At 45.8% G+C, this 18,259-nt stretch overlaps 1 protein-coding gene across 2 annotated transcripts in view; it reads right to left on the minus strand.

The window, feature by feature from the left end:
• Positions 1 to 525: 525 nt before the first annotated feature.
• gabrb3 (gamma-aminobutyric acid type A receptor subunit beta3) overlaps positions 526 to 18,259 on the minus strand; it is a 29,734-nt gene continuing 12,000 nt past the window's right edge. The window contains exons 2-11 of one of the 2 annotated variants that reach the window (XM_040183835.2): positions 17,199 to 17,246; positions 16,486 to 16,577; positions 16,338 to 16,405; positions 8,577 to 8,797; positions 7,997 to 8,079; positions 7,248 to 7,385; positions 6,240 to 6,392; positions 4,273 to 4,517; positions 3,495 to 3,575; positions 526 to 2,228 (exon numbers count right to left, since the gene is read on the minus strand). In XM_040183835.2, the coding sequence (XP_040039769.2) occupies positions 1,866 to 2,228; positions 3,495 to 3,575; positions 4,273 to 4,517; positions 6,240 to 6,392; positions 7,248 to 7,385; positions 7,997 to 8,079; positions 8,577 to 8,797; positions 16,338 to 16,405; positions 16,486 to 16,577; positions 17,199 to 17,246 (1,492 nt within the window). In that variant the 3' untranslated portion in view covers positions 526 to 1,865. The remainder of the gene's footprint in view (positions 2,229 to 3,494; positions 3,576 to 4,272; positions 4,518 to 6,239; positions 6,393 to 7,247; positions 7,386 to 7,996; positions 8,080 to 8,576; positions 8,798 to 16,337; positions 16,406 to 16,485; positions 16,578 to 17,198; positions 17,247 to 18,259) is intronic. The other variant, XM_040183836.2, reaches the window with a different exon arrangement.

The following is an 18,259-nucleotide window of genomic DNA, read 5'->3' on the forward strand; positions in this document are numbered from 1 at the left end:
TTAATGTGCAGTGAGACGAGGACGCAGGGGCCGTCTGCAAAGCGACATCACCATGAACTGTTGCATGAGGACTCGTTCCTAATTAAGTCGATCCACTGGTGAACACTGAATAGTAAGTAGGCCTCGATATGAGCTTTTGGCTTCATGTCATCCCGGGTTGCAAACATTACATATTGTATCAACAATCATCTACATTATAATATATTGCAAACATTGAGAGTTAATTCACTATTTAAACTAGTTACTAAACATTTTATAGAAACATGCATGAAACTGTAGAGCAGTGAAACCCTCCGTCAGAGTGTGTGTGTGTGTGTGTGTGTGTGTCGGCCTCCGTCAGGCGACTTGTGACAGGTGGTGTCACTCCTACGCTGTCAGTCGCTTAAACGGGGCAGATGGAGCGCTGAGAGCCGTGAACGCCCACAGCGGTTGCCGTGGAGATACGCCCCCCCCCACCCCACCCCCCCCACTCCTCCCTGCGATTTTCTCCTTCACTTATAGGATTGAGGAAGGAATGGAAATAATTCCGGGCTGTGATATCGTTTTATATTCTCAACACACAGAGGGAACGATAACGTTGTTTCAGGGATCACTGAGAAAAGACAGAAAGTCGAGAAAACGGGACAGTTTGCAGATGAAATCTATTAAAAATAAGTCGCTTTGTGATGTACGTACAATGTATTGAATTTCACAAAGTCAACAAAATATCCTCACAGAAATCTTTAAAACACATTGACCCAAAAACAGTTTTACAATAAAATAACAAAAAAAACAGCGGTCACGTGACTCAAACATTGTTGTTGGTTTACGACAGAAAAATTAGTAGAAGTATTTATGGGTAAAATATTTACAGAACACTGTCCTTTACTGTGAGCTAAACATTAAGCTACAACCAGTAGCCAGTTAGCTTAGCTTAGCTTAGACTGGAAGCGGAGGCAAACAGATGTGTTCACACAGAGAATTGGTTCCAAGATGTTAAAATTTAAAGTAGTTTCCTTTCAAGTATGAAATAAAACCTTGACATTTAAACAGTTAATTCACATAAAGAGTTTCAGGGTTGATAAAAGAGATGCTAGCAGTTTCTAACGCTAAACTAAGCTAACTTGGTTAGTGGAGATCTTCTCTAATTTTCCCACAAAGTGTCCAGATATTCCTCTGAATATCGGCAGAACCGACAGAAACGTCACAGCAGCTCCAACGTCGGCTTCAAAGCAAACGGACCGAAGCAGAACTCCAGGTAGTGGAAGAATCAACCAATAAGACAATAACAATTGTGTTCCCCAATAAGGTTGATTAGAGTAGAACAGGCGTTAGCAGGATGCTAAGTGCAGCCATTTTCATGTGCACTACTTTGAAGAACACAGACTTACCAACTGCATGAACTTACTTCGCTGGATTAACGCCGGGTTTTGAATCCCAACGGCCGCGGTTCGACCCGCTTGGATTGGAATTAGGACCCTTCATCACTCGAGGTCATTGACCATCCCTTAACCGATGAGCAGTGGGATCCATAACATGAGCGACGTGTCACATGATCTCAAGTGCGCCGCGTTGGCAAAATCTTGACGTGTTTTCCCACCAATAACCACGGCCGCCATTTTCTTCTTAACATTGTCACGTGACCACCACGGCCGGAGATCCGTTCTTGGTCTGGATTTCCTATCGGATCATGAGCTAAGAGTCCGAGCCCACGTTGGCAACGACTCGCCTTGGCAACGGCCGTTTGTACCTGAACGCAGCGCAGCCACGACGGAGTCTTTCACATCTCATCAAAGTCTTGCGAGACAAATGTTCCGCATAGAGGCTTGCTATGATTTTCTTTTAAAAAGGTCACGTGACGTAACACCGCCCCACCGACGCGTGCGTCAGTTGACGTAGTAGAGCCAGTAGATGGTGTTGAAGAGGGAGAAGCTGAAGGGGAATATTATCCGGGACCATCTGTCGATGGTGTTGACGTCGGTGAGGTCCGGGATTTTGATTCTGAGCTGCGAGGATCGTCTGCGCAGGCGCATCTTCTTCAGCCGGGCGTCCCTCGCCGGGCCGAGGCGCCCCGGCTCGCTCATGCCGCTCGGCTTCCTGTATTGGACGCCCGAGTTGTCCAACACCACGCAGGAGGAGGAGGAGGAGGAGGAGGAGGAAGAGGAGCAGTTGTGGGCCTCCACATCGTTGCCGCCCACCTCGTTGTGGATCTCCAAGGTCGCCAGCAGAATGTTTCCCCGGGTGTCGACCTAGACGGAAAAAAAGCAAGAAAAACATGTTAAAAAGAGAGAAGAAGAAGGGGGGGGGGGCTGAGGCTCGGCCTCCACGACCCGGTCCCCCCCCCCCGTCCCAAAGTCAAATCACGCCTCACAAATCAGCTCAAGGTCGGGCTGCATGCGCTCCGATGCTGAAGTCACCGCTCGTAAATCATTCCCAGCGCGATGTGGACACAGCGACGCGACGGCGTGGCCACGAGACACCGCAGGAAGTGACACGCTGAACATTCATCTTCTGTGGGACATTTTCAGATGTGAAAAACCTGCTCGTATTCATTTCTTTGTTCCAATATCTTTGTTTTAGCGTCGATATTAATGTTCAAACCAAATCCTGACCGGTCACAACTAATTGCATTTGATGAGCTTCACTTTCATACTATTTTATTATTTTACATGGGAAAAAAACATAATGGTAAATGGTTTAATGGTAAAAACATTCTAAATTCATCTGAAGACCAAACTTTTGATTCCTTTAACAGAGAAATATGACCTTCCATCAGATCCGTTAAACTTCCCACGGTGGTTTTATTACTCATGAGAACGCACGTTGTATAATTTACACAACATTACAAACACATCGGCGCTCTGAGCGGCGCTCGGCTTGAACGGCAACAAGCTCTCCAAATAAAAGACATCTACAAAGTTATCTTTCAAAAGATGCAGAACCAGGACGTGTGACCCGCCGGAGAAGACGTGTGAGATTAACGCGAGAGGAGGTTTGCTTGAGGAGCTCGTGACCTTCAAATGGGAGATAAATATTTCCCCTGTTTGTGAATCCCGACGTAGGACATAAATCCTGGATTTCATATGACAAGAGTTCACGTGGTAAAATATGAACGGGCCGGCAGCATGAATCTTTCAGAGACAGTGACTGATTAAGAAAAGGGGAAATCTGAATCTTTGTGAAAAGGACTAATTGTAATCGCTGTAGAACTTCTCCCCCTGCAACACAACCGTTGGTACACACGAGGTGTGTTTTCGTCTTTGTTGTAGAACGTTTTTGTTTGTGTTTCGTCAGACTTTGTACATCGTGGATGTTTTTAGACGTTGATGCTTGTTCGCATTCATTCATTCAGGGTTCAGAGACAATAAAACACCACAGACGAGAAGCGAACCGACGGATGAATTTGCTTCCCTGTGATGGCGATTGTGACATGAATATGGCCGGTTGGGGTGTGAGGGACTGATGGACGTCTCACGGATGGGACACAACAGCCGGAGACGGAGTCGGACACTCACCCGCCGAGAGGGACAACGCCCTCCTGCCTGATTGGACAGTCTAACAGACCAAGTTCTGCAATGGCCTCCACCCAGAAGGGACTAGCCAGGAGAAAGACAGACAGAGAGCCCTTTGACTGAGCTGGGGTCAGCTGGACGGGTCCACGGGGGATCAAACAGGCAGACAGGAAGTTGTCGGACCGGAGAAGTCCAGAGGTGAACATTCAATACCCATATATACATTGCTCCACATGACAAACAGACCTCCTGTAGATGTTCAAGTGGGGCAGACTGTGTTATCGCATGTTTTCACTCGCTAAGTGGACCATTAGTCACTAAATGAACATCATGCTGTATGAAGAAGACGTGAAACTAGAGACTGAGACCATAAACTTGTGTTTACAACGTTTACTGAGGGAATAAATCAAGAGAGAAGTAGAGTCATTTCCTCATAGACGTCTATGGGAGCAGAGGAGTCGCCCCCTGCTGGTCACTACAGAGAAGTAGAGTCATTTCCTCATAGACGTCTATGGGAGCAGAGGAGTCGCCCCCTGCTGGTCACTACAGAGAAGTAGAGTCATTTCCTCATAGACGTCTATGGGAGCAGAGGAGTCGCCCCCTGCTGGTCACTACAGAGAATGCAGCTTTAAGACATGAGGCATTGGCTTCACTGTTCAGAAGTGGAGGTCGGTTAAGAGGTGAGGAGGTGGTGCATGTCACAGTGTCATCTTCCCCACCCGTGATCTCCAGCGGGGATGGGCTTCAAACTGGTGGTCCTGAACCTCACTCTGTGACTCACCGTGGGTCCGTCTAAGTTCTCCCGCTCATTGTTGGCCTTCTGGGCCTTCTCAGCCTGTTTCTTCTGCATCTGAGGACCTCTTCCAAAGAAGGTGTAGTTGACGAAGGCGTACTCCAGCAGGGCGAGGAAGACGAAGACAAAGCAGCCCATGAGGTACATGTCTATGGCTTTCACGTAGGGGATCTTGGGCAGAGTCTCCCTCAGATGGGTGTTGATGGTCGTCATGGTGAGGACAGTGGTGATCCCTGCAGGAGCAAAAGATTAAAGATGAGTCACAGTGTTGCAAATTAAAGATAAACACGACTGAACCCAAGTCCAAAATGTACGGTGGTCAAACAACTGATGTTTGTCCGAAGACAACGTTCTCGTGTTTAGTATTACTAATAGTTATTACTACTAAAAACACTGCAGAAGTTGATGAAGTGGGGGGTTGGTGCAGGGTGTCCGACACCAATAAACGTTAGGCCTTGTCTCGTAACTCTTAGAGCGCAGAAGCACCTTTCAGAAACAACATATTTTAACATATATTCCGAAGAACATCCGAAGATTCTTCACTTTTACGGCACTTATATATAGTTTCCCTTTTGCGGCCCTCAATTTGAGCTGAAATGCTAAATGATGCTTTGTGCGTCGATTACAGGACACGATCGAACTACAAAGGAAAGATTCTTCATCTTATCTGTTTGTCCTTTGCATATCTTGAAGTGAGAGACGGAGCAGCCTTCTGAAACCAAAGAAGCATTTTTCTCCAAAGCCCAACATCATTATCAAGGAGCCTGATCGATTCTTTGTATTGACGATCCACATCAGTGACTTAAGATGTGACGGACCTCCTCTTAATCAAAAATCCATTAGTGTGGCAATACTGGGGTTGATATGAAGAACACTCGAGAAGTTGGGATGAAAGTTCCCGAGCGTCTCTTCTTAAAGTTTGACCCCGGCTGGTTGTCGGATAAGCAGAAAACCGCTCGGCTCTCGGAGCGAACGCACTCAGCAGATACACAACAAACCGCGGCGTAGTAATTCTCCTCCGTAATGTGCACCATCAACAGTAAACGGGTCCGTGTTGTGTTTGCGGAGGCCGCGTCTATTCCTGTCGACTCAGGCTTACATAATTACACCACGAGCGTGGCGGCGTTTGCCGCGAGCGTGGGTCTGGGGGGGGGGGGGGGGAGCGTGGGGGAGGCGAGGCCTCTGTGGCTTTACAGCATCGATCTCTGCGGAACAAAGAGGAGCCTCACCCGGAGAGGTCCTCCACCAGAAGAAACGTATGGTTTCAGCGCAGTTTGCTGGGCTGGCGGCCGTTAAAGGCGCAGGGACGCGTTACGAAAGGGTGTCATCACTAGCGGTTCGCTTAACTCCTCCCCCAAACGCTCACGCAACAGTTTGGATTATTTCCTCTGAAATGTTACTGCTCATTTTCTGGTAAATTTTGTGCAGCAACACGAGTCCATTTCGGTCCTTATAAAGATGAACAGTTTGTTTATTGAGGCAAGTCAATGCATTTAGGTTATTAAGAAATTTTTAAGTATTGATTTCAAGTTCAACTTCAAGTTGCGTTTTAGTTTTTTAAGTTTTAGTTGTTTGACCTTTTAAGTTACGTATTTTGAGTGTGTTTCTGTCATTGATTCAGTCCAAGGGGTCAGAAGAAAGTCTTACACCAGATATCAGCCTGATAAAACCTTCACTCTGAGCTTATGTTAAGAGCTTAAGCTCTTAGCAGTTAGCAGTTCGTAGCTGCTAGTCACGACTTGAAGGCCTTTAAGAGGGTAAGAGGACGCGGGGACAGAAGCTCTGCGTCGCCCTTTGGATGCCGAGGATTCGGGTGATTTCATCACACTGAAGTCTTTGCCTCACGTGGAACTTTCGCGGGAATGAACGGCTCGTCCATCGGTCAAAACGGACGTCAGGACTCAAGGTGAAGCCGGCCCGGGGTCGACCCGCCGCGCGCCGCCGCGCGCCCGTACCTAATGCGACTCTGGCAGCCGAGGCGTCATAATTTATCCAGAACGACACCCAGGAAAGGATGGTGATGAGGATGGAGGGCATGTACGTCTGCAGGATGAAGTATCCGATGTTCCGCTTCAGCCTGAAGCTCAGGGAGAGTCGAGGGTAGGCTCCTGCAGGAGGAGACGAAGAGGAGGAAGACTGTTACACAAGACGAACAAGCAGACGTCTGGCACTTTCTTTTGGTTTCTATGGCGATGGGACCATGTTTTTTTTTTCCATCGCCATAGAAACAGGAAGCAAGCAAATCATCTTATGGAACTTGAGATTATTAGTGAGGAAACAGACTTCGCTGAACTGAACCAAACTTTTAAAACACGAAAGTCTCACAATAACAGAAACCAACCAACAGACGGATGCAGCAGCAGACCAACAGCTGCCGTATTCTGAGTGGTGAAATGACGTTTTTTCTGAATGGAGTTTGGTGACGTTGAAGAGATAATAAATAACAGCTAGAGTTCTCGTTCAGAAAGTTCTGTCTGACAGAAAGGATAAAACTGTTGGTTTAAAGCATGTTTTGCATTTCAAATTAACATCAAAGTAGGCGGGAAATTACAGATGCATCTTGCTAACCGAGCTAACCTTTGCTAACATCATCCAAATGTGCTCTTCTGGTAAAAACCACAAGATGCCATCCGCCAAAAGGTGTAGCTCCTGGCGCTACATAGAAGACGTTAAAAGATCAGATCAAACACCTGTATCGTCCTCTCAGAAATGTTCAGCCTCTGCTACATCGTCTGTGGGAATAATCATTTTTTGGTGTAATGAGAGAGTAATTCATGGTGTGAGTTCGGCCCTCGCTCTTTGGATCAGGGTTCTGCTGCTGGGGGGAGAGAGTTTGATCTGACTAATGTGAACACTGATCCACGGCCTCACTTCAACCTTTAAAGGCTCTTTGTAGCAACAACACTTTCTGCCGACAATGGGACCAGAAAAGCTTCAAGGCGTGAGCTTCAGGCGAAACTCGCCTGTGGAGAAGACCACGTTCCTGGAGACCAGCTTGTAGTCCACGATGGAGAACTGAGGGAGCTCGATGCGCGTCACCCCGGTCACGGCGGTGTCGCCTCCCTTCCAGTAGAACTCGATGTCATCCGTCGTGTAACCGTCTGCAAACGTGGACACGGGGAACAAGGAGGGAGGCGGGATTATTACGAGTGGAGGAATCTGTGGTTCTAAAAGTTTACATTTAAAGTGTTTTAACGAAATCGACTTATTTCGCTTAAGCACTGTGTCTGAATAAGTTAAGTAAATAACCAAAAAACTAAAAATAATAAAGGAATATGGGTATGTTGAGATGCATATATATATTTTTTTATAAAATAATAAATAAATTACACATTTAATCCGTGGTGTATTTATTTCTGTTGACAATCAAGCAGCATCAAATAACGAGGATAATAATGATGGATTAGTTAATTTAATCATTTCCTGATATAGTTTCGTCTCACATCCCTCGCCGCTTCACTACAGAAACGACTGCAGCGACTCAGCAGCTCTCGCCGGAGACGCAGACGCGAGCAATCTGGCTGAGATACGACCGCTTAATAAATCGAAGAGCAGTTCAGCCGTCGGTGCAGTTTTCCGTCTCCGGGTGCTTCTTGTGTGAGAAGCTTTTTTTCTTTTACGGGAATCATGGCGCTGTTCATATTTTCAAAAGGAGGGGAGCGAGCAAAGCTGTATTTCTTCCCCGAGAACAAGATGTGGGGCTGAAACTTACAACTCTCAATTTCCAGAGTGCAGTTCTGCTCGTCCAGCGGGTATCGCCTCAGATCCATCATGCAGGCTGCTGTCGTCGTGATTCTGAACACACGAGAGGTTCTTTACTCAGAGCGTCTCTTAAAAAGGTAATGAAGACACGTTATCGAAGAGGAAGATACAAAGTGAAGTCTCAGCCATGAGCTCCTTCCCGGGGCCCTGTAGCAACACATTAAACGGAACAAAGACTCACGGAAAGACACGAACATCCCGGCGGTGCGGAAACATTCATTATTCTGTGTTTGAGGATCAGACTCTCTGTCAGTTACTGCAAATGGCACTTCAGAGGTTTACCCTGATAAACCTGAGGGAGACGTGATCTGCAGCTCGGAGGACGTCGACCAAACAGATGAGACACTTGGCCACTTGAGGCCTCCCGGCGACGGACAGACGAGAGGCCTAAAAGCCGCCAGCGAATGCGGCTAATAACCGTTAGCAATGGATCGCTAGCCGATCGTCGGGGGTGTTGATAATGACACGAAGTGTGTTCTTTTTGCAACCGGGTAACGGGCGTTGACCATCGGAGAAGCAACAGGGCTCACCTGAGGCCGTGGAGGACGGTGCCGTCCGGGTGAAGTCGGATCATGCGGTTCTTAACGGTGACGCCGTGAACGAAGGACCTCTTGTCGTTGAGGAAGTACGTGTCCGGGACCCACAGCTGGTCTGCCACTCGGTTGTCCAGCGTGAGGTTGAGCGGGATCCCCGCGTAGGCCAGTCTCTTGTCCCTCCAGTACTGCTGGAAGTACATCGTCAAGGTATAGTCCTGAGGGGAGAAAAACTGCAGCGTGTGAGGTTTTTTTATGTACTCAACAATAAATAGGGGTCGGAGATGTGCGACTATACGACATGATACGGTACGAATAAAGTGCTTTTTGTTCCAGGCGGGTTCTTCAGGCCAGATTTACAGAAATGTCCAAACTCTTTCTTCTAATTTATCTTCAGTGTCTACAGCCCGGAGCTCAGGAAGGATTGTTTTTAAGGAACAATGGGGATATTTATAGAATCGTCAAACAGCTCGGATTCTCTTTGGTCTGCCCCCGGGTGAACATTCTTCAAGGTCCACCTCTCTCAGCTGTTCTGTGCACGAGACTGGCACTGGCCTTCACATGGATTCCCAATACTGCGGAACCGCCATCTACCCCTCGCTTCCAGTCCAGCAACTGACCACGTTCACCCGACAACACCAACACTGTATTTCTAGATAGGGAGGTAAGGATAGCGATGGATGGATGGAAGATTGATGATGGACGGATGGAGAATGGATCCAGGGTGGGTGGGTAGATGATGGATGAAGGACAGATGAAAAGATGATGAGTCGATGGATGGAGAATGGACAGATTGTTGGAGGATGGATGGATGATGGTTAATGTTAACGGGTGGATAGAGATAACTGGATGGATGCAGGATGGATATATGGAGAAATAGCTGATGGATGGATGGATAGAGAGAAGAATATATGTTGGAGGGATGGATAGATAGATGTACGGAAAACTAGATGACGGGTGGGTGAAAGAATAGATATATGGATGAATAGATGGTGGATGGATGGATAGCGAGCTGGATAGATTTCATCACATATTAACAGCCTTACATGCAACGACATGAGTCTATTTGAATAATTTATTGGCATTCGCAGCTTGCTCCACTACTGCATCCATCAGCCACAAAAGCTTTTCGAGTCCGTTAATGGAGCTCTTTACCAGCTCGCTCGGCTGTTTTGCTGACTAATGTTCTCTTAAATAAATAAGCAGGTCGCAGGAAATACACAAAAACTTGGCATCGCAGAAAATGCCTACATTTCAATCCTCTGGTGCAATCTCATATTCATAAAAAAGTGTTTAAGAAATGCCCAGATCTTTACTTTGGATATAAAAATCAATAGCAATAGCACAACTTCCAGACAGAATTAATTATCTCCAGTGCGCATGGTTCCAAACTGCTGATCTCATTTTGACATAATAAAGGATTGCTTTATTTTGGTTGATTCTCTCAACGACACGGCTGAAAAACCGGAGGCTGGTTCAGTGTTTAGAATGAATTAAGCCACGAGGTTGGACCGACAGTGTAATATGGTATTGATTCTTGTGAATGATTTAGCCTGCTTGTACAGTCAGAGGACATATTTATTTTATGTGCCGAAAAGTTTATTTTCCTCCATTTAATGTATTTCTGGTTTTGGAAAGTATTTTTCCAGTTATATAATGAACTCCATTTTCGCATGTAAAGAGAGGCAGAGGGAGAAGGCCGTGTAACATATTTGTAGGAAATCTGAGGCTTGAGACTTGGTAAGAAGACGCCCCCTTTACGCTCCCTCCCACATGCAGCTGAGCTGTGGGCCGAGTGAATCAGCTTTACACAACAGCTCTTCCACTACAGAGATGGAGCCCATCTATCAACCCGCTCACTCAGCGTCTGGACCTCGACTATTTCCGTCCGTTTCAGATCCTCCAGATCATTTCACCCCAGCAGCAGTCTCAGAAACGAATGTATACGCGTCCGTCTCCCTGTACTCACTGTACCGAACGCCCTCCTCGTACCCTGTGTAAGCTGCGGGGGGGCGAGGGGGTCCCGCAGGGCTCTATTCTAGGCCTCAAAGGGTTTTTCATTGTGTGAGCAAGCATGCAGCAGTGAAGTCTTAAAGCTGCATTCTCTCTAATGTCCACCAGGAGGCGACTCCTTTGCCTACATAGAAGTCTATGAGAAAATGAATCTACTTCTCTCTTGACTTATCGCCTCAGTAAACATTGTAAACATGAGTTTATGGTCTCAGTCTCTAGTTTCAAGTCACCTCTCTGCAGCACAAGGATCATCTAGTAGGTTCATTTAACTCGATAATTTGTGTAATACTTGTGTACTCGTGTAGCTTGATCTTTCTCTTAAATACCAGATGAAAAAAAATACATGCACACAAAAACGATGTTGCGCAGCAAAAAAATGTTAATATTATATTTTTATGTTTAACGCTATGATGGTGAAGTTGCCAACAATTTTGTTCAGTTTTTAAAAATTTAAAAATTGTTTTTTTAATATTGATGAGTTTAATATTGTGTTTACTATCACAACCAGGTGACTGAATATGATACAAAGCCAACAGGGACTTTTGACACACAACTAAAGGCCTTTAAGCACATTTTTTATTTTTAACGTTTTTTTACCCTTTTTTTGGAACGTTTTGAAGGAACTCGACGCGTCAGCATGCCGTCGCTAAACTGGCCTCAAGAATCGTAACGTGAAATATCGGCATATTTTATTCCTGTTCTCCATTCCACTGAAAACCAAGAAGTATAATATTGTGTCTGTGAGGATTCCAATCACCATCCCGAAAAAAAACCCCAGTTTTCCGGCCCCCTGCCTCTGATTCACGGGAGCCGTCAGGTACGTAAACCACAGGGGACAGAAGGAGGTTTCGGCTTTCAGCACCGGCGAGTAAATGAGGCCCGGTGGGAGGACGAGACGGTCGCGTCGCTCCCCGCTGTTGTCCTCCTTCAGACGTGGTTACGGCGCGCCAGTCAAACCTCGTCCACGTCAGGCAGCGTCTGCCGGGGGAGGCCCGGCCCGCTCCGCCGGGCGGATCCGTGCTCCGCGGCGAGGACAACCGACGTCCACGCGTCCGCCCACGCGACTCCGTGTCACCGGATGTCCTGCCGCTGTCTCACCAGAGCGAAGGTGGGAGCTCAACGGAGAGCTGAAACGCCACGGAGACGGCGTTGGGTTTGACAAATGGAGGGTCCTAAACCAGCTCTTTGGTGCCAAAGTGTCATTTTCATTCCCTGACCATTATACATATTGATATTGGTGACACATCAGATGAACATAAACTATCTGAAGTCTACCTGAGTCTTATCAGGATTTAGCCTCATGTGATGCCAAATGAAGCTGCCCATTAAGAATAACTATTATGAGTAAGTACAGTTGTGGTCAAAAGTTTACATACACTTGTAAAGAACATAATGTCGAGGCTCTCTTGAGTTTCCCGTTATTTCTACAAGTCAGATTTTTATCTGATAGAGTGATTGGAACTGCACCAATTCTGTCGGGAGGATTCAACGAGAAGCTTGCCAGAAGCTTGTGGACGGACCGAAAGCCCCTAATTGAAGTAAAAATGGCCAACGGACATGTAACCAAAACCTAGCGCTGCTGTATGTACAGTGCATCCGAAACGGGATGCACCTGAGCTACATCTTGAGTGTCATGGCAAAGGCTGTGAATACTTATGTACATGTTATGTTTTCCTTCTTTATTTTTAACAGATTTGAAAAAATTTGCAAATTTTTTTTTGCAAAATTTGCAGGTTGTTGTGTGTAGAATGTTGAGGAAAGTAATGAATTTAATCCATCTTGGAATAAGGCTGTAACATAACAAAATGTGGAAGCGCTGTGAATACTTTCCGGATGCACTGTATGTTTTTGACCCAGCAGATTTGATCTGTTGACCCATAATAAAGTCATAAAATAACCAAACTTCATGAATGTTTTTTGTGACAAAGAAGTGGCACTTTTGGTCCATTTACAATCTTCTGGGAAGCTTCTCGTTGAATCCTCTTGACAGAATTGGTGCAGTTCCAATCACTCTATCAGAGAAAAATCAGACTTGTAGAAATTCTTCTACACAACTGTATAACATCTCATCAATAGAGCAATAACTGAAGAAACTCTCGTCATCACAAAACTAAGCTTACTCATCTCCAAAAAAGGCCAGAACTCAAAATGGTAGGAAAGCATATTCCTTTCGATCAATTACTTTGATTAAATACGTCTCAATTTAAACAGTAAAACTTCTTTAGCAAGGATAAAAACGTCAATCTGATTTAAAAAAAAAGAAGATGTGCAGTCGGACCCATTTAACACCATCAGGACCTTTAAACTGCCATTTACAGCTGAAAGGAAAAGGAGGAGGACAACAAAAATAAGACAAAGCAAAAGAGGATGGAGGAGAAAGAAGATGGAGGAAAAGGAAAGAAAAGAAAAATGATGAGGCCTTTAGTCCTTGTTAGCCCCGAGGAGCCCCGAGGGCCAACAGATGTGTCGCCGTGACTTATTCTATCGAATAAACCCGTTGGACATAAATCCGGGGGAACATCCGTCGTGGCGGCGACGCTTTAAGGGCCGACGCCTCCTCCGGGCAGGAGGTCGGATCATGTTAAAGTGTCGCAGGGATGTGGAGGTTTAGCGCGTGATGGATTAGTCTTAACACCAACAGCCCCGCCGGGAGTCGGTGCTTCGCAGCTCTTGTTCCTGGACGGGTGCTTCTTGTTTTTAGAAAGGGAACCGGTGGGACGAGGCCCCCGAAAGAGCGACCCCCGAAAAACACGCCGGCGCTCCACGTCGCCTCTACGAAGTAGAAATGAAAAAGGAGAGCGGCAGAGTAGGGCGAGAAACGTTATAAATACTTCTCATTTCCTAGACAACGAGCCTCGGCTCAGCCCACGCGGGCTAAAACGGGCGGGAGACTTGTGTGAAAACAGAAACCAGAGAGAGAGAGAGAGAGAGAGAGAGAGAGGCCTCAACCACAAACTCGTCCCACTCTCAAGTCGCCTCCGACCACGTTTCACATCTCCAAAAGGAATGAAACGCGTCCGACGGCTCGCGAAGGATGGATTGCAGATGTATAATCTCTTTTGTCCTTTGGATGTGAGGAGGCTCCAGGAGCAGAACTGCCAGTCAAATCAATTATTATTATTATTATTTTGTTGAGACAACTTTAAAAAAAATACGCTCCACGATGAATCCTTGTTGAATTAGATCTTATTGACGTATTTCAAAATAAGAGAGGGAGTTCCTGGTGGATCACTTGGTGAAATGTGGCTTAAAAAAAGGAGTAAAATAACTTGTGGAAAAGTGAAAAATGTCCCACGACACGTGTGATGGATGTTCTGAAGGACAGCCAGCTCTGCTCGTCATCACTCCATAAGTAAAGTGGAATTGGGCTGAGGAAGACCGCCCCACATGTGAGGATGAAGAGTCCAGCTGCTAACAGGAAGAACACTTGCTCTTGGTTTTAGATCCGCTCTTCTGAGAGCTCGGAGTATAGTCTATGATCAGCGGATTAACGGCCCATCGTGCACAGATACACTTTGTGAGGCGCTCTGTAAGAGTTGTGTTTCCTTTGGCCAGGCTCAGCTTTTGACGGACGTCCGTTCACTGGGTTGTAAATAGATGACTGACGGCTCGCGTCACCGCTCTGGACACGCGGCCTCGTCTGTCAAAACGGAGTACGATTGAATCCATAAGGTCAAACGGTTGTGTAAACTGTAAAGTGGCATTTGAACTCATTCACCACGTAAACAGATCATATTTTAAATCCCGCTGACTTCATGTAATCTTTTCCGGGAAGAATCAAGGATTGAATTGCTCATAAGAGAGATCAAAGCAGTTTGAGAAGGGCAATTAATTGATTGAATTACTTGAAGAACAAGATTTGACTTTGAATAAATTTACCCAAATATATAATCTGGACATGCAAATGCTACAACGTAACAACTGATGTTTGTGTTGCCTCAGAGCAACTCACAGTAATCCACACATACGTAACACAGGTTGACTGGACGGGCTGAGAGAGTTCATGGTGTCCAGTTCAGATGAGGAGGAAACGTATTCCCGTCTGTTCCATCTGCATGAACAATTTACCCCAAAAGCAGCACTCTAACGGCACCACAACAACAAAAAATGCGTCGCCAGCTTGAAAACTTCTGCTCAGCATTTCATTTGTTTTCCTTGACATCGCATAATGTTTGTAAAATGTGTTGTAGAGAAAATGAGAACTTTCCCACAACTGAAGAACAAAAAAAAAAACCTGATCCCATTATCTACAACAATGAAATAAGGTTGTGTTTTCTCTTCTCACTGGGCTGCCGGGCGGAGACGCACAAAAAAACAGCAGCACCGCTGTTTCCTCCTGGTTGCATGTGACGGGGCATCGTGCTCCGTCAGCAGCCCGGCCCGATGATAGATGGCATAAGACATTAATCTGGAGGCCCTGAAGGCTCCGACCGGAGCAGGAGCACCGGGGCGTCAGTGCTGGAGTCAGTCGGCCACTGAACCAGGATGTGAAACCGTGCGAGGATTATCTGACGCAAACCGCTGTGGACATCAACACGGCGCCCTGCTCACAAACCAGACTGTTCAGGCAGTGCAGATTGTGCAGATTCATTTATGTTTGTTCTAGAGATGGTATTACTTGATAACAAGTCACCTTTCATTTGAGGTGCTTCTCGTGCATTTAAGGAATATCATTTAAAGCTTCTATTAAACTTTTGAATGGAGCTTTGAATTCTTTATTTTTATGAGAAATTAGATGTGAGAACATGCGTGTGTCACCGCACACATTTAATGATGCTTTGAAGCACCGAACTGTGAGATAAAGCCCCAGCCGGTTTAATAACTGTTATATTAATGCAACTATTAATACATTCTATTTATATGAACAGTTTTTCGGTTACAAGGTTGTGAAATGCAAAACTACTTTTTGAGAAGGATGTGAGGCGTTAGCACCACCTTAGCACCACCTTAGCACCACCTTAGCACCACCTTAGCGCCATTGGCAGACAACTTGACCTGGAGGAGAGCGTTTGAGCTTCGGGGAAAACAGCTAGACAGTTAGCTAGCTAGCTATCTACAGGGCTACATGACGTTAGCTAGTCCAGGGCTACTGGTAGCCACCATGTCTATCTACAAAGCTGGGTAGTTAGCTAGCTAGCACGTCCTGGACTAACGTTAGGTAGCCAGAGCTGGCTAGTTAGCTGGCTAGTTAGCTCCTGCTCTCCTCGAGCCAATGCGTGAGGCAGAGAGGCAGGAAAGTTTAGGACTTTCTCTCAGTCTCTGAAATGTTTTGCCGACATCCTTAAATCACACTTTTTCTTCTAAATTTGATTGACTCAAAAGCAGGGTAAGATGAGGTTTTATATTATTATAGACACCAACAAATACTTCCTCCAATTAAGTATTGTAAACTTTTACTCTTGTATTTATCTTTTGTAATTCAGTAGAATGTTGTAATTTATTTATTACTTACTCTGATCAATATTTTGTTCTGATTGGCAGACGTGTCAGTTATTTTTTGTAAACTTAATTGTTGTTCAATTGTTCATATATGTTGATATTTTTATTCTCTCGTTTTTAAAAATGATTATTTTGTCATCTTTAAAGAATCTTCCTTTAGGATTAATACAGTATTCTTTTATCTTAAAACAAATACATGTTGTCAGCATCAGTAAATGATCATTTGTGTCCCATATGAAAGTGGTTCTCTATATTCTAAGGAATTTAACCAATCAATAAAATAGTACAGAAAGTCAGTTAACTTACCATATTGACCTCTGACACCCTGTCGATGCTCGCCACGTCGATGCTCATGCCGACAGCCACCGGTGCGCCTTGAAACAAACCGAACACGGTTCATTACACTGATTGATCATAGACCATGAGGATTTGGTGCGATCGCGCACGTGTTTACCTCCAAAGTCCGGCCGCAGACGGATGTCGTATCCCTTCAACAGTTTGTCCACAGTGTCTTTGACATGTGACATGTCCCTCGTTTCCTTCACGCTGAAAACACACAGAAGACAATGGTGACGGACACCCGCGATGGACGGACACCCTCCCGGTACGTTTTAGCACTCAACCTACCGATAGCTCATAATGAAACCATGCAAACATGTCCCAATAGAAACCTTGAAAACAAGTAAATGGGTGTGATTTGGCTCCTTTAAATCCAAACAAATGCTACACATTCTTTTGGGGTCTTAAAGTCATCTGAGGATCATTCAAATGATTTTTAGGTTTAAGAAATGGCGATACGTCATAATTATGTACTAGGAGTTTTAAAGGACTAAAACACTGGTTTTACATGTATGTACAGTATATTCATGCAGAATTTATTCGGTCAAACATTAGATCAAAGATAATCCTCAGAAGAATACAATAGAAACATATGTGAGCAATAAAGTAACAATTAGGTGTAAAAATAAAAGTAGTACTGGTAACAGTGTGACACAGAAAGTAATAGAAATAAGAGTAAATAAATAAAGTAAACAATTAAACTAAAATATAAGGGTGTCCGTGTTGCGTGGATGGATTTCTAAGGACTCTTCAAAGGTCTTCGTGAGAAAGAATCTGTGATGAAATTGGAGCTGCACTCCTCAGGAGACGTCCTGTGGGGATTGTTACCTGGTGTCGTAGATGGCGAACAGCTTCTTGTTCCCGTCAACAGCGTTCCTGCAAACACAAAACAAGGAGGTTTTAAATACTGGTCTTAGTTTCTGAAGAACCAGGAGGACCGGGCTGACCCGCTTGCCCGCAGGAGGTGAGTGAAGATAAACTGCTCCAGACATTTTGTCTTCCCCTGCAATCTGGACCATTGACCCAAAAAGAATCAGGGCCTTCCCAGGTTTGTGTCCCACATCGTAAGGCCTAATATAGGCCGCCCGACCAGGAGAGGGAAAACAAACTGAAGGCTTCATCAAGTAGTTGAGCGGTGAATCTCCTTGAGAGGGAAGAGATTATTCGATCTGAAATCATGACTGACGATTGTGATCCGATACAGTCTTCTCTTTAAAATCCATATTGATACCCGACACTGAAACTGTGCAACGCGTCCTCAGTTACTATGGTAACCATCCAAAGGTTACTTCTCTCTTTGTTTTACATCATCAGTTCACCTGCTGAAGAGCTGAGATGAGAAGAAAAGATGGTGCTTTGAGGTCAGTACCATGAAACGATGTGCGCTACCACCGGTCTACCTGTCTGCTTACCCCCCGGTCTACCTGTCTGCTTACCCCCCGGTCTACCTGTCTGCTTACCCCCCGGTCTACCTGTCTGCTTACCCCCCGCTCTACCTGTCTGCTTACCCCCCGGTCTACCTGTCTGCTTACCCACCGGTCTACCTGTCTGCTTACCCCCCGGTCTACCTGTCTGCTTACCCCCCGGTCTACCTGTCTGCTTACCCCCCGCTCTACCTGTCTGCTTACCCCCCGGTCTACCTGTCTGCTTACCCCCCTGTCTACCTGTCTGCTTACCCCCCTGGTCTACCTGTCTGCTTACCCCCCGCTCTACCTGTCTGCTTACCCCCCGCTCTACCTGTCTGCTTACCCCCCGCTCTACCTGTCTGCTTACCCCCCGCTCTACCTGTCTGCTTACCCACCGGTCTACCTGTCTGCTTACCCCCCGCTCTACCTGTCTGCTTACCCCCCGCTCTACCCGTCTACTTACCCCCCGGTCTACCCGTCTAC

The sequence above is a fragment of the Gasterosteus aculeatus genome, chromosome 8 (assembly GCF_964276395.1).
Source record: "Gasterosteus aculeatus chromosome 8, fGasAcu3.hap1.1, whole genome shotgun sequence".
In the NCBI taxonomy this organism is placed as follows: domain Eukaryota; kingdom Metazoa; phylum Chordata; class Actinopteri; order Perciformes; family Gasterosteidae; genus Gasterosteus; species Gasterosteus aculeatus.